The sequence below is a fragment of the Nanorana parkeri genome, unplaced genomic scaffold (genome assembly GCF_000935625.1).
Source record: "Nanorana parkeri isolate BGI_ZX_2015 unplaced genomic scaffold, ASM93562v1 scaffold180, whole genome shotgun sequence".
Taxonomy (NCBI): domain Eukaryota; kingdom Metazoa; phylum Chordata; class Amphibia; order Anura; family Dicroglossidae; genus Nanorana; species Nanorana parkeri.
In genome coordinates this window covers 722,137-737,203 of record NW_017306448.1, presented here as the reverse complement: position 1 = coordinate 737,203, position 15,067 = coordinate 722,137, and the positions used below count along the sequence as shown (strand labels likewise).

The following is a 15,067-nucleotide window of genomic DNA, read 5'->3' as shown; positions in this document are numbered from 1 at the left end:
CACTTTCCCTCTCTATCCAAAATTAAAAAAAGCTTTGGATTTAGATACACTCTAACCTCTAAAAGGTAACCGTAAACCTCAACCTAACCCTGAACCCAAAGTGTAAACTTTATGCTCACCATAAACCCATCCCTAAAAGGTATTCTATACTCAACCTGAAGTCAACCAAGTCTAACCCTTAACCATCACCCCATACCATGGTCCTTTTTTTTTTTTTTTATCACCTAGGCAATACCAAGCACTTAACCCTTGCACTTAACACCTGCACTGCAAGGGTTAAAACACTTTTGCCTGGAGTTCTTTTTTTAAAGATTCTAAACAAGAACCCGCAATGACACAATATTCACCTCATGCTCAATATGGAAATTGATTACAAGTCCACTATTATGTTGGCAATCTTACAGGGCTGTTTATTCACTGGTCATGCCATGGAGAGATTTGGGATGGTGCGGCCCGTCTTCTGAAGCATTTCAGTAACTGGAAGGAACTCGCTTAACAGCTAAACAAATAATGGTCACTGGGTCATAAGAGCATTGATAGCACTGGTACATCTATTTGCTGGCTAGTACTGTGACTTGGTGGGACAGAGGGAATATCACGTGTCCTCACACCCTCAAGAATTTTCTGGGTGGCTGCAGCGGGGATCAGGAAGGGACAAGAGGATATCTTTTTGTTCAGAACATAGGTTGTATATGTAAAGTGCCAGAACATACATAATCACTAGTTGTTAGGAGTACATTTGTATATTTCCCAATATAGTGAGAGATGGAGATGTATATATTATGACCTTTATAGAGGGTGATAAAGCTGAACTCTGGGCAGACCGCTAAACACATAGCTGATGTGCGCTTTTACTTGGCAAAAGGTTTGTAAATTTGTTTAGCTTGTCTTGTGATTTACATAGCTCTCTCGGAATACATAACCAGTAGGTGATCTCACTTTCATCTACTGCAGTTAAGTAAACCAGCAGCATCACCAACCTATCACCAGACTGATGACTGGGCAGTGAAGCCATCAGAACACTAAGGCTGCATTCACGTGTGTTCTAGGACTCCGGCCACAAGAACCTATGGATTCTTGCAGCAGCAATCCCAGGTCTATCTATTTATTTTGGGATAAACGATTGTCCCTGGATGCAGAATAGATGCATCCAGGGACCATCATCCGTTCCGAAACACAGGTAATTGTACCATGTATGATTACATGTGGACTGCTGCTGACCGATGCAGCCACTGTCATGAACTGGCAAACCTGGGATTCCTGCTGCAATAAGCCGTCTAGTCTTGCCACAGTAATCCCAGAATGCACATACAAGCCTGTGTGAGTGCAGTCTTAGGAGGACACCACTCTTAAAGCAAATGTCTGGTGATGGCAATGTGCAGTGCAATGCAATAGAACATGGCTCTCCCTGTTGGTGCTGCCTCCTATGGCCTGGTCCTTGCTGGCAGGGGATTACATGTGTCCAATATACACAGACAGCCTTGGATGCTTATAACTTGCTGTATTTAGGTAAACACTGCAGGATTATTTATTGCAGGGAATGATATTTTCCAACACACAGCCCATTTCCAATAAATCCATGGAAGATTGCTTCCAACTCTCACCTTGGTGTCTCTATTGCCTAGGATGGCAGTTCCCACGGCGCAACAGACACTCACCTGTATGATGCCCGCAGTAAAGTCTGGCCCCACATCCAACGGATAGTTTTCAATCAAATAAAAGGCAGTCGCACACATTACCAGAATGTGCTGCTGGTTGTGCAGGTTTACACAGCTGGAACAGACAAATACACCAATCAATTTCAAGTACAATATAATACAAAAGCTGTCATAAAATGGAATCACTGACTAATCAGTGATCAGGTTACCATCGTCATCCACTCTTAGTTTAAAGAGGAATACTTTTGTTGAGTGTGAACATCGGTTGACCTTCACTGAATTACCTTCACTTCATATCACTGGAGACAAAAACATCTTTCCATAATGAAGGAAAGTCTCCACCTAGTTGACCCTGGATTGGCACCCCCCGCCGGTCCGGGGGGGGGGGGGGGGGGGGGGGGGGGGTGTTGAACACATTCCCTCTCTATCCAAAATTAAAAAAAGCTTTGGATTTAGATACACTCTAACCTCTAAAAGGTAACCGTAAACCTCAACCTAACCCTGAACCCAAAGTGTAAACTTTATGCTCACCATAAACCCATCCCTAAAAGGTATTCTATACTCAACCTGAAGTCAACCAAGTCTAACCCTTAACCATCACCCCATACCATGGTCCTAAACCTCATACTAATAACACAATTGCGACACAGAAAACTACTAATGCTGAAGTTGACCTGCAAATCTTTGCAACAGAATGCAACTTGTGCTTCTGAAATGATCGCAGCTTATACTATAGGTACACTTGATTTGTTCTGTTTGGAGAGCAGTCAGAGAAAAGACGACTCATCACTTGTAGTGATCGTGGTAGTTAAGTGGTTAGAGGAATTGCCATTGCACTTGCAGTGATGCTGTGGTGCTGAGCGATGGAAGTCAAGGACACTCTTAGTAATAAAAAGCCGGATGTCATGAAAGGCCACAACGCACAGCACATAATTCAGAATGGCATTAGGCCCCATTCACACCTGACCGTTTTGTAGCGCGTCCTACGCTCGATGAACGCTCTACAAAACGGTCAAAAAAATAAATAGCATTGTAGTCAATGGTATCGTTCCCACCTGTCCGTATTTCCGCCCGTCCCGAACGCACTACAAAACGGCCCACGCATGAAAAGGTCCCGGAGCGTTTTTTGCGGCGTATGGGTCCGTTTTGTAGGGCGTTTTCCATTTGTATACTGCCAAGTAGCCTTTGGAATCGCGCGACGGTCTTTCCTCATACTACAGGATGTGACTGGTGTACACATTATTAGAAGTGAGCACTAGGCTTGCAATACTGAACTGACTGTCAAGTATCCATTCAATACCTCAGAGAATGAAATCATTTCTGCAAGATACCACACCACCCCTTCAAATCGATTGTTAGTGAAATAATCAGAGAACATTTTATTGAAGGTGCTGTGTGTCATTTATTCCGGCACTGTATAAACATTTCAGATCTATGAACTTCTTGCAGGTGTCCATTAACGCCCATACATTTCCAGCTGTATTATCACTGGATTAGTAGCACCGACATAAGCAGTGTCACTGGGGAGCTCAGAATTGACCTTCCTACTTCCTACTGGTCACTGCTCTGCGGTCCTCATGAACTAGCAGTTTACACCTACCTCCCAACAGGTCAGCAATGCACTTTTTCCCTCCATGGATTGTATAGAGAAGGTAAGTGCCATCAATACCTGCAGGCTAGCACACTCATTTCCTAACATACTATGTGCTGCTGGGAACAATCTTCTCTGTCATTATATTCTGTCCCAGCCAGCTAAATACTAGAAACATTATGAACAAACAGTTGAAGGAGAGTCTGCAGGAGCCAGAGCATTGCACCATCAATCTACTGATCGCGGCTGCAATGCTTTACTGACTCCAATGTAAAAAAATAATAAATGCATATATAAGAACATGCCAACAGTGAATCTACATCAATTGTAACAGTAAAATAACAAATACAAGGAAGCAAAGTAAGAGCCACAGTGATTTGCATGAGAGCACATGCAACACAACTGTAAACCATACTACATAGCAGTGGTGAAGGTAGACCGTATATCAGCGTAATGCTCTACACAGAGGGTAGGCAAACTCCAGCCTTGCAGCTGTAATGAAACTACAAATCTGCCTCTCGGGGTCATGCCTGTGGCAGTCAGAGTCTTGCAATGCCTCTTGGGATTTGTAGTTGCACCACAGCTGGAAGGCCGCAGTTTGCTTACCCCTTGTTTACAACAATCAGGGATCTACTTTCCTAACCTTGTTAGGTGATGAGAGGACAGCAGTGATCTTTTAGTATGCTGCTGACACTCTACGGTCTGATCGGCAGGCCGGCACTGTGTTTTCAGCCAAGCTGTGATGCCCTTCCATCGAAGGTCAAGAAACTGATTATTGGGCAGGGTTTATGGATCATAGGATCCGTTGCATATTTAAAGAAGAACTATGAGGTGAGTGCTTTTCACTCACCTCATAGTTCTAGCCAACCTGTGACAATGAGACTGTCACAGGTCGGCTCAGTAGATCGGGAGGTGTCTGCCGTGACAGGGGAGGGGCTTGATTCCCCTCTCCCCGCTCCGATCCGCCAGTGCTGACTGGCGGAACGGACGGGGGAGGGGGCGGGTACAGCTGGCTCTGCCTCTAGATAGGCAGAGCCAGCTGTCACTCACACAGCTGGGCGGACCCAGACAAGCTGTAGCTCGCGGTATACTGAGCTTAGGGTAACTGGAGGACGCTAGTTTGTGTCCTCCCGTTACCCTAAGGAGAACTATGGGGAAAAGCCCTGACCCCATAGTTCTCCTTTAACCCTTTGCCTGGAGTTTAGCTTGAACACCGAAACTCTCTATTGCCATGGTTAGGATTATAATGATTCCAGTTTGATGCAAACAGTCATTCAGCTCCCCAGTTCATTAAAACACAAAACTATTTCATAATCTAATCCCTATCCAGGTACAGTGGAAACATTCATATATCAGGGAAGTGAGGATTAACTGGTAGAGAAGGCAAGGTTCAACAAAAGCTTCCAAAGTGATAAATCAAAGTCACTGCCCATCTTCCCATATAGCACACCAAGCAGAATGAAAGGTGCCCCAAAGGGGAGACTTACTGTGCAATGCCCCTCAGGTTGGACAGCAGGTAGTCACTGATGATGGGTATGAGCTGCTTAGCTGTGTCATCCAGAAGATCACACTCCAGCACATAGAGGATGCCGTGCAGAGCGCCAATGCGGCTGGGCATGTGAGTACTACGCAGGGTGCTCTCCAAGAGCCGGCTGACAGGCTCTGCAACTGCTTTATCCTGACAAAAGACAGGCAGATGTGTTAACCAATACACACTCCACTACAACACAAAAGGGTGTATTTATAAAGCTGGGAATCTGACATTCACCAAATAATTTACTGCAGGTGAATCCTCCTGATGCATGTGTTTTCAGATGACAGTGATTGATTCGCTACTAGTGAAAATCTGGTGAAAGTCACATTCACTGCTCTTAATAAAATGCACATAAAACATGCCAACTGTGATTAGAAATCTTTGGTAACAGTAAGGGTTTGCTAAACGGAGTTGCTCTTTAATTCTCAGTTTGGTCTGAAGCAAACCTTTTAATCAGAACTAATCTCTTTGTCGCACTAACCTGTCTGCCACAAACCCATCGTCCAATGGTCTAAAACAATACGATACAATTGAGGGGGGGATTTAAGATGCCCATACACTGCTCGATTCTCGTACGAGAATCGGGCGAAATCCCGCGATCGCACTAGAATCGAGCAGTGTGAACTAAGACGTGCGACCGTTTCTACTATACAGTCGCACGTCTTTTGTCGAGCCAACATGCTTGAAAACCAGCCGAGAATCATACGATTCTCGGCGGGTTTCTAGCCTGCTAGCCCGATAGCTGCGGAACGGGCCGGTGTGCCCTTTACAGAGAAAATCTGGAGCAGCTGTGCATAGTAACCAATCGGCTTCTATCTTCAGTTGTTCAGTTTAACTTTCAAAATAAAAGCTAGAAGTGGATTGGTTGCCATCCTCAGCTGCTCCAGTCTTAGTAAATTCCCCCCAATGTATATTATTTATCTCTCAATGGTTCAGGGACCCTCCAGCGGCAGGCACCTAAACACTACTGCAGCAGGCAGGTCGCATGGCCGATGTGAAAGGATGATGAACAGGCACAGCAAGCCCATCAGTAGCTCTTAAGTAGATGCCGCCGCGTTGACAGAGAAAACACATATTCTCAATCAACCGAGTTTTAGTGTAGCTAGTGAAATGTCCAGTATTACATGTAGTGTATTTCTGGGCAGTGGGCTCAGATTCGCTCAGGTCGAACTCATTCTCATTCTCAGGGTAATACATACAGCAATGCATGTTGTCATGTGCGGTGCAGAGCAGTAAACCCATTCAAATAACTGATATCATGAAAGGCAATGCACCAAAAATGATTCATGTAGGAATATGTTGTAATGCAGTACGATAGCAGGAACAGGTGCTGCAAAACAATCTACTTCAATCTGTTCATACAGTTTACATGTTTGCAAGAATAATGGTGCATGGAGTCCTTAACCCTTTCGCTGCCAAGCCCTCCGGAACATTTTTCAAATCAGCTTGCCCGGTATTTTTAAAATTAGCGGTCATCAGCGGCTTGTGAGCCGCTGATGACAGCTATTAATTTAAAGGGGACAGTCTGCTGAACAGTTCTACTATAAGCTGATGGTCGCTAAAGCGACCATCAGCTTATAGTAGAACTGTAAATGCCAGGTCCGTACGACGTACTGAGCTGGCCAGCTGGAAGCACTTTTGTAGCTCCGTACGACTTACGTCCTTAGCAGCGAAAGGGTTAAAGCCCAACCCCGGCTTATTTTATTTTGAATAATTTCCCTCTTATTGCCATGTTTCATTTGTCTACATGCACTACTTACCCCCGCCATTCTGTTCTCAGCATCCTCATTGGTCACTGCTCCATGTCCTAGTTGACTAATACTTAAGGCAAGGTGAGCAACTCTGGCCCTCCAGCTGTTGTGTAAACTACAAGTCCCATGAGTCATTGTAAGACTGACAGCTACAGGCATGACTCCCAGAGGCAGAAGCATGTTGGGATATGTAGATAAAGCACAGCTGGAGGGCCAGAGTTGCCCACCCATGGCTTAATGTCATTCAAACCCTTCCTATTAGCCCAGCGTGTCATGGACATACCCCCGACCGTAACGTCATCATGCATTGGGGCTGCCGCCACACTGCAAGGGGTAACTGCTCATTTATGTCTAGGGGTATGGTGTAAAGCACTTTTAATTAACTGATCCCCACTCTGCCAGTGGGCAGCTCTCTCCCCTCCGGCTTGTGGACGGTCCCTTAGCTTCCACATGTATAACGCAGGTCAATGGTTTGGGCTTGGAGAGAAAAAAAAAACACATCTGTAATGTACATCGCAGCTAAGGGGTTACCTTCCAATAATGCTGCTGACAAAAGAGGACAACGTGGGCCAATCAGTTCTGCCCAATGATCAGCCAATCTATCCCATCCCCAGAATGATGTACGTCTCTACAACGAGTAGCACATCACTTAACAGTGCATGAGGCAGAGGGTGCTTACCATTCCCAGCACGGCAGCTGCCTTACAGATTGCAGGCACTAGATACTGAATAAGAATTTCATCCTCGGATGGGTGCTGTTTCTGGAGCTCGGTTAGTGCCGTGTACATCATCTCAAACTGGTTCCTCTCCGTGAATAAATCAGACACCGCCAGAAGCTGCAGAGAGACAAGCACAGCATAACAGCACAGCTACAACACTGCCGCTTTCCCCAACTAGAAAGAACACGTGCAGTGAATAAATAACATTGTGGGGTGTTTATATATGAATATACAATCCAGCACCAGAGACAACATGTACAAGTCCCGGGACTCTCATTACAAGTACATGCTGGAGCCATGTGAAAAGAGGATACATAGATGGAAAGTGTGTGGGGGCCTATATGGGTAGTCAATATAAGGAAATGACAGAGCTACATTAATTTGTGCTTTTCATACGAGTCTCCAATTGAGTTGTAAGTGATGCACTATACATGGTACATTTCGTGATATTAAAATCAAAAGGTTTTTAAGCTATTTTATAATGCGGATTAAATCACTTACAATGGATGCCACTTCTTGATGATTAAAAAGTTTTAGCTTCCTGCAGAATCAGCTGGTCAATTGAGCTCTGGCCCTGATATCCTGTTTTAGGGTGGCCCCTTTCCCTTGCAGTGTCCTATGGAGCCACCCTTGCATGTGCTAGTAAGCTGTGTTTTCACAAACACAGAAAGGCAATCCACTCCCTTCCTCTCTGCCTTCTCCCACTAGTAGATGGATAACCAGTGGAGACACAAGGGTGTGCGGCCCGTACCCGGGTACCACCATTGGTGGGCTAACACCAAAATGACTGACAGTCATTTTGGTGTCACCCCTATGAAAAGTCGGGCACTTGGTCACGGACCGAGAGCCCGACACTGTCAGGAGAGAGGAGGGGACCCGGCAGCATTCCTTATCCTGCCAGGATGAACGTCCCCTCCTCTCTCTGCCGGCGTCTATCAGCAAGATGGCATTGTTGGATTTGGCTTCATTTAAAAAAAAAAAAAGTTTAATACTATAATAAAGAATTCCTTGCAAAACTTTTATTAACCCCTGTAGCGGGGCTACCCCCACACTGCAAGGGTTAACTGCTCATTTTTGTCTAGTGTTAAAAAAAAACAAATTTAAAAAAAAAAAAAAAAGTTGTACTACCTGAACAATGGAGCCGGCTTGCTCTTGGACCGGTTCTTTTAGCTTCTCTTCCTCTCTCCTGCTGCAGTCTAAGGTCCCATAAATCATCACATTCTATACATAGTGTATAAACATGAGGACGCTGAGGAAAATCCCAATTCTGCAGCGTGTGGGAGAAAGGCTTCAAAGACCAGAGAAGCAGGGAGCCAGATCAGTAGTTCAGGTGAGTATAACTTTTTTTTTTAGCACCTAGACAAAAGCCAGCACTTGACGCTTGCAGTGCAGGGGTAGTACCTCTTCAATGTTCTGCAGTAGACTTCCAATATTTTGGATAAGGTTGTCTGTATTTCAGTGGGAGGACATGCTGCTATAAAGTGAATCTGTGCAGAGCAAAGCAACAAACCCACTTTATTGCAGACCTCCCAAGACACATATACTGATCCATTTGTTCCTCCATTCTGCCACCCCGAGTGAAAGGAAAGCCGTCAGTGAGTTGTAACTTGCACAGGGCTATAGGCTCCACTATGACAATACTGATTGGTCCAGCAATGTCACATGGGTGTCAAATACTCTGCAAAAACCTGGGAAGTTGCCAGTATTTTTTCGGCGCCCGATGCTGAACAGAGCGTCATGGGGTGGGAGGAAAGATATCTATGTACTGCTGGGGGTGAAAGAGTTAAAGCATTCGCCCTGAACTGACAAAGCCCAGTTTGCTTTAAGTCTTCAGTGAAGAAATACAGGCCGTTACTAAGATGTATAGATTGGTGTGACAAAAGGTTTAATAATTCTGCACTTCATTCAATAAGCATCCTACTAAGATCAAATGATTCAATAACTGCGAGCTGAAGGCAGACAAGTGATGAGTCACCATGAGAAGCGTTCCTATCAATTTACACTCCACTCTATAGACTTAGAAGAGCCGGCAAACCCGCAGCAGACTCATTATTCTTCCATGCATCACTAGAAGAGCTCATAAAATGCAGAGGAGCACTAGATTATCTGAGCTGAGCTCATGAGCCTCTGAATAGTGTTAAAAGAAACATGCAGAGGGAAATATGGAGGTTACAACTGCTGAGCTCGGTTAGAAGAAATTCTAAAGAAGACCTCAAATTTAATTAAAATGTTGACTACTATGGAGAGACGGGCAGCTAAAAGAATGACCTGAATTGTTTGTGGTCCCACGGGATGTATTTCTGGACCATGTGGCTAAATCTAGAATGTCTGTAGGTATTAAAGAACTCCCCATTTCTATAGAGTGGACAGGAGGCAGGCTGGGTGACCACAGGTCCCATAGGTCATCTCACATAGGCCAGAGCCCAGGAGATCAGGGCTGTAGATGAGACCTGTTTACCATATCAAGTCATCCCACCGACCATGCGTTTTATTTTAACTGCGCTGCTGGTCTTCTTTAAAAGGCATTGTATAGTGTTTTTGCATATATTTTCTTTATTTTATATTCTCTTATTTATAATAGAATAAAATATTGCAAATGGAAAAAATATTTAGCCATCAGATGCTAGCACAAAAGGAGTTGCATGCGGATAAGGCAATACACTGAATACAAACATTCGCTCACTCAACATTGACACAAACTGTAAAGGAGCTCGTCTTGTATATTTGTGGGTTTTGGTCCTAAAGACAATAAAGAATATGCTGATTCACTGACAAAGCCAGGGGGAAAGGCTAGCATGTAATTCTGCTAACTAGCTGGACTAAGCAAATTTTGGTATAAGGGGCCTAGCCTGCATCTTTCGCAGTTCTGGTAGCTTAGATTTCTCCAATAATAAAAGTGGATTACTTGTGAGAAAACTTGGAATCCAGTGTGAGCCCAGGTAATAGACCTGGGTGAGTCTAGTTTCTACCTCGCGTATTGCAGTATAGGAGATCAAGAGAAGATGAGTGGGATGATCATTTGGTAAATGTCCTCTCTGAACACACTAAGGTAAGTGAAAGCGTGCAACAACTTATCAAACCCAAAAGAATACACTTACCGATCTCACAACCTCACTGACCAAGATGACTGGAGTCTTCTTCCCAGTGTTAGCGGGGAGAATCCACTGGCTGTACAGCTCTAGGAGAAACTGTGAACAGGAATGTATGTCCACTCCAGCCCGATGTTTCCTGTACAGAAAAGTAAAACATGTCTGTGCTGCTTATAGCAAACAATAAGATTACTATTTCCATTAGCCTGGGCACATTAGATCAGTGAAGCAAATAACACTTTACGAATGGTACATGAACACTGTGTTATCCAACCCCTGTGCAAACGGATTAATTCAGTGACATGGTACATTGGGTCCTATGGACCCCATAACAATAAAAATACACAGAGACAAGTATGCAGTGCCCTGCCGCCCCCCCAATTCTACAGACTGCTCATCGCTCTTCAGCAATGACCTGAAGGTCAGCAATGTGTGAAAGACCTGATGTGAATGTGCAACTATGTAAAGTGCTGCGTCCTTGTCGGCACTATATAAATACCTGTAATAAATAAAGACCTAATGGGGAATCTGAATTTTATTTACAAGCAGATGATGCAGGGGGTTATAGTGAAGGTACCCTACCCCCTGTGATGTAAGATAGCCCCTAAAAATGAGGTATAATAGATACCCAACAGAACTATTACAAACACAAGGAGAAATCCCAAATCACAATCACTTGTGCTGAAGCAATAGTTTTAGGCAATAGCTCTATAGGTTGAACTCGATGGACTTGTGTCTTTTTACAACCTGACTACGTAGGCAAGCAGGACCTGATGAAGAGTCTTGCCCTTCACCATTTTATACAAAGTTTGATTGGAGTTGGACTTTACGAATACAGGTATGCTCGAGGGCAGGAGTGAGTAAACTCCAGCCCCCAAGCTTTGGTAAAACTACAAATTTCATCATGAATCTGCCTCGGGAAGTCATGCCTGTGGCTGTCGGTCTTGCCTCATGGGATTTGTAGTTACACCACAGCCAGAGGGGCTAGAGTTTTCCTTCTCCTGCTCTAGGGGGGTAGTGCTGGGGTGGGGGAACAGTCATTGGCTCACTTTAGGGATTGCTGACCCTCCGAAAATGGCTTAGCTATCACTGAATTTTATACTGCCTGGATCACTGACCTGAAACAAGAATGCAGATCAGGAAAAATAAGAATGACAGTGAAAATTCTAAAACTCCATACTTGTTCTGGATCATAGACTCAAAAGTACTGAAGCTATGACAGGCAGAGAAATTGCATTCTCAGAATGGGAGGTGAGCAACAGGAGCTACCATACTTCAGTACAGGTTCCCTGAAGTGTTAAGTGCTGGGGGGATGAAGAGGTAAAGGCTAATTTTGGGGGGTTAGGTTAAAGGATTGGGTATTTATAGGGCTTTTAGTGTTATGAACTTGCTGACTTAATTTTCAGCACAGAAAGCCCATGGGGAAAACTAGAATACTGTTCTAAAAACAATTTACCACTTTTTGTAAATAAAGAGGAAACTGCACTCATTCCCACTGTTGACATTAGACCCCATTCTGGGCCCCTGTATACCACGTAAAGCCAGTTTCAGCAAAGGCTAAACCTCATTGTCACAGAAATAATGTAATTTATTGTAAACCATTCATCTACAATGTTACACAGACAAGCCAAGGACAGACCTGGAGTTAATTGGAGACAATGGAGGTGATGATGGAGCTGGAGCATCAGTCTCATCCTCTTCATCTTCATCTAGCTCCTCTGGTCTCAGCGGAGTAATGTTGTTCCCAAGCCAAACCGAGTGGATGGAGACCTAATGTAGAAATGCACCTTTGCTTATTTTGCTGTGTTTAGTGTTAGAGGTAAAAAACAGAATAAGCCTGAAGAATGTTTAAACACAAGAGTGGACAAATAAAAGTCATATTCAGGTCTAGTGTGCCTAGTCCTCAAACCGCTAGGCTCTTCCATGATTCCTAGATACATGTTTGTCACTACGGTCGAAGTCAAACGTCATATTGATCCCAAAAACTATTCGAAAATCCCCCCAATTTTTTTTTTTTTTAGAACTCCGTTCTAACCTTGTATACCCAGCTTTCCAAACAACACCATCTTATACACTAATTTAATCACTCGAATCCAGTACGAGCTGTGATTTATCTCTTATATCATCAGCCTACTACATCAAGACTGGTGAAGGAAGACTTCACCCACATGTCTATGGATACAAGCGTTTTCCTCTGTGTCCAACATATGGGTTTTATTTTCCCCTTGAAAGAGCCTGGGTTACCTGTGAAATGCTAAGCAGTATTCCGCTATTCACTCGCTGCCGTTTGGCTCCTATGAGAATAGGGGCAAACGACAACAAGTGAACTGCTGGAGCTTTGGCTCAGCTGAGCCAGATGTTGGATCAGCTGAGGCGAACGCGTTCTGCTGAGCATGTACGGCTGAACCCAGCTGTACAGGGCTGAAGTGAATAGCCGAATGGCGTTTGGCTCACTTCGGCTCGGTTATTCACTTGGCTGCCTTTGGCAGTTTAGTGAATAATCGCCTAAACAATGCATAAAAATGGATCACAAAAGCAGTCTATTGACTTCAAGTGAATGGTGCTATAAATATTAGACATGCTGAGGCCCCATTCACACAGCACTTTAGGCTGCAGCTTCCTGTGACAAGAACCTACTGATCAGTGCAGCAAGAATCCTAGATGTGGCTGCTGTGCCTATTAACGCCAATGACAGGCTGACCGTAGCTGTCCGCATGTAATCGTTCATGGAATGGATTACCACGGTTTTGCATAGATAGTTGTTTTGTGGATGCAGATAGACTGCGTCCAGGGACAATTGTCTATCCAAAAAGGCAAGTACGTATTTCATGAATGATTACATACGGACTGTAGATGCGGCCACTGTCAGCTTGTCATTAACTTGAATGGGCACAGTGGCCGCATCTGTACCTTGATTCCAGCCACAAGAATCTATAGGTTCTTGCTGCAGAAATTCCCAGCCACCCTATGTAAATGTAGCTTAAAGAGTTCCAAGGACTTAATGGAGGTTTAAAATATTCTCTGTCTTCTAAATCCTTGAGAGGTTTTACATATTTTTATAGCATTTTAAATAGATGTAAATATTTTTTTTTTACAATACTGAGAAATCAGTTCTTCTTTAATTACATTAAGTAATAAGGCAGATCGTGATGTAGCAACCATAATGGTAGGAAGAGTTTACATTTCAGTTCCTATACGATAGGTTTGTAACTCTTCATACATTTGAAAAAGTACTTCACAGCAAGAAACATGACAGCGCTGACCCCCTTCAGCTGTTTATTAAAGTAGAAATGCAGCATGGATTGTGGCAATTCATTTTCTTTTTCTGACCGATTAGCCGCAGAGCAACAAGTTGGACAGCCTCCTGGAAATTATACAGTGGAGAGCCACACAACGCTCACTCAGCACTTAGGAACCAATAACATAAGAGGTTATTTTTTTTCGAAGCACTGATGATTTGGTTATAGGTGAGCCCTGGTTGAAAGCTTGCCATGATTGCTACTGTCCGCCTGACCACTCAGTACCAGCCTCCTACTCCTGACACCATTTGAAATAAATGTCTAACAGAGTCCAGGCTACATGTTTATGGGGTGTGCTGCAGTTCACAGGACATTCTGTTGGCTGGACGGCACCCACATAGAGTGCTGTCTAGAGCCCATAGCCCACTTTACCCACCTGGCCAAGCTTATAGCTCATGTTTCCAATTTCTCGCTCTGTGTTGATCTGCAGTAGCAGCTTCTCATGACTGATCAGTGCTCCTGAAAACAGTTACAGAGATGAGAGAGATACGAGATAAAATAGATGAACCTACCATTACCATGAGACATCAAATAATAACCAACCTTTTCCTTTTCAGAGAATAATCATGTGTAATAAAAGAAAGAAGACAGGCTGGTCAGAGTGTTTCTAGATAATATCTAAAGAGATTGTGTCACTGTGAGCCGAGATGAGTCACAGGAGAGCATATAATGGGCTACAACTCCTCCTCCATCTCCTCTAGAGTCTAAAAGGTCACTAGAGCAGGATGCTAACCAAAGCTTCTTTAGTGAAAATTATGGTGTTTCATGTACTGGGCAGCGCGGGTAAAAGGAATAGCGATAAAAATCAGAGAAATGCTACAAAACTATGAAATATTAAAAAAAGTATAGCAGCTTTTCCTTTTCATAGGTTCACTTAAAGAGAACCCATAGAGATCAATTATCACAAAATGTTTAACATTTGACTCTGTGTCATGCATTTTTACGTACTCTGCAATAAAGTTTTGAAAAAGTACTTGCTTCCATGGATATTTAGACATTTCAACATGCATGTGCCAGAGCCTACAAGAGTAATGTCAGCAGGACCACTGAAGGCGCAAGGGGAGGAAGTGAACTGGTGTCTTTGTATTCATTTTGGAAGCACGTCTCCATGGGCTGCAGCCAGTAAGATGAGCAGGCATCTCTATGGGCCGATGTGTAAAGTGTTGGCCCTGGTCCCGCAGCAGTTAGGGTAGTGACCTAATGCGTACATCCTGCAAGCAGCGTGTATTAGCTAAGGCTTCACTGGGCGCTTTACACTCAGTTCAGACAGGTCCGCATGCACAGATGTCTGGCTAATTTACTAGCTGTAAAAGGTCCTTCCTTCTAGCCAACAGCCAGGGATGGATCCAGACATAATATGGCTCTGATGGGGTGAGTCATGGCAGAGTAAGTATTTCCATTTTTATATTAAACCACAGTACACTAAC

The 15,067-nt window shown here is 43.9% G+C and overlaps 1 protein-coding gene across 1 annotated transcript in view; it reads right to left on the bottom strand.

The window, feature by feature from the left end:
• Positions 1-15,067, bottom strand: part of HTT (huntingtin) — a 137,337-nt gene that overhangs the window by 11,726 nt on the left and 110,544 nt on the right. The window contains exons 56-61 of the mRNA XM_018554978.1: positions 14,017-14,099; positions 11,981-12,111; positions 10,351-10,480; positions 7,214-7,369; positions 4,737-4,927; positions 1,659-1,773 (exon numbers count right to left, since the gene is read on the bottom strand). Of these exons, the coding sequence (XP_018410480.1) occupies positions 1,659-1,773; positions 4,737-4,927; positions 7,214-7,369; positions 10,351-10,480; positions 11,981-12,111; positions 14,017-14,099 (806 nt within the window). The remainder of the gene's footprint in view (positions 1-1,658; positions 1,774-4,736; positions 4,928-7,213; positions 7,370-10,350; positions 10,481-11,980; positions 12,112-14,016; positions 14,100-15,067) is intronic.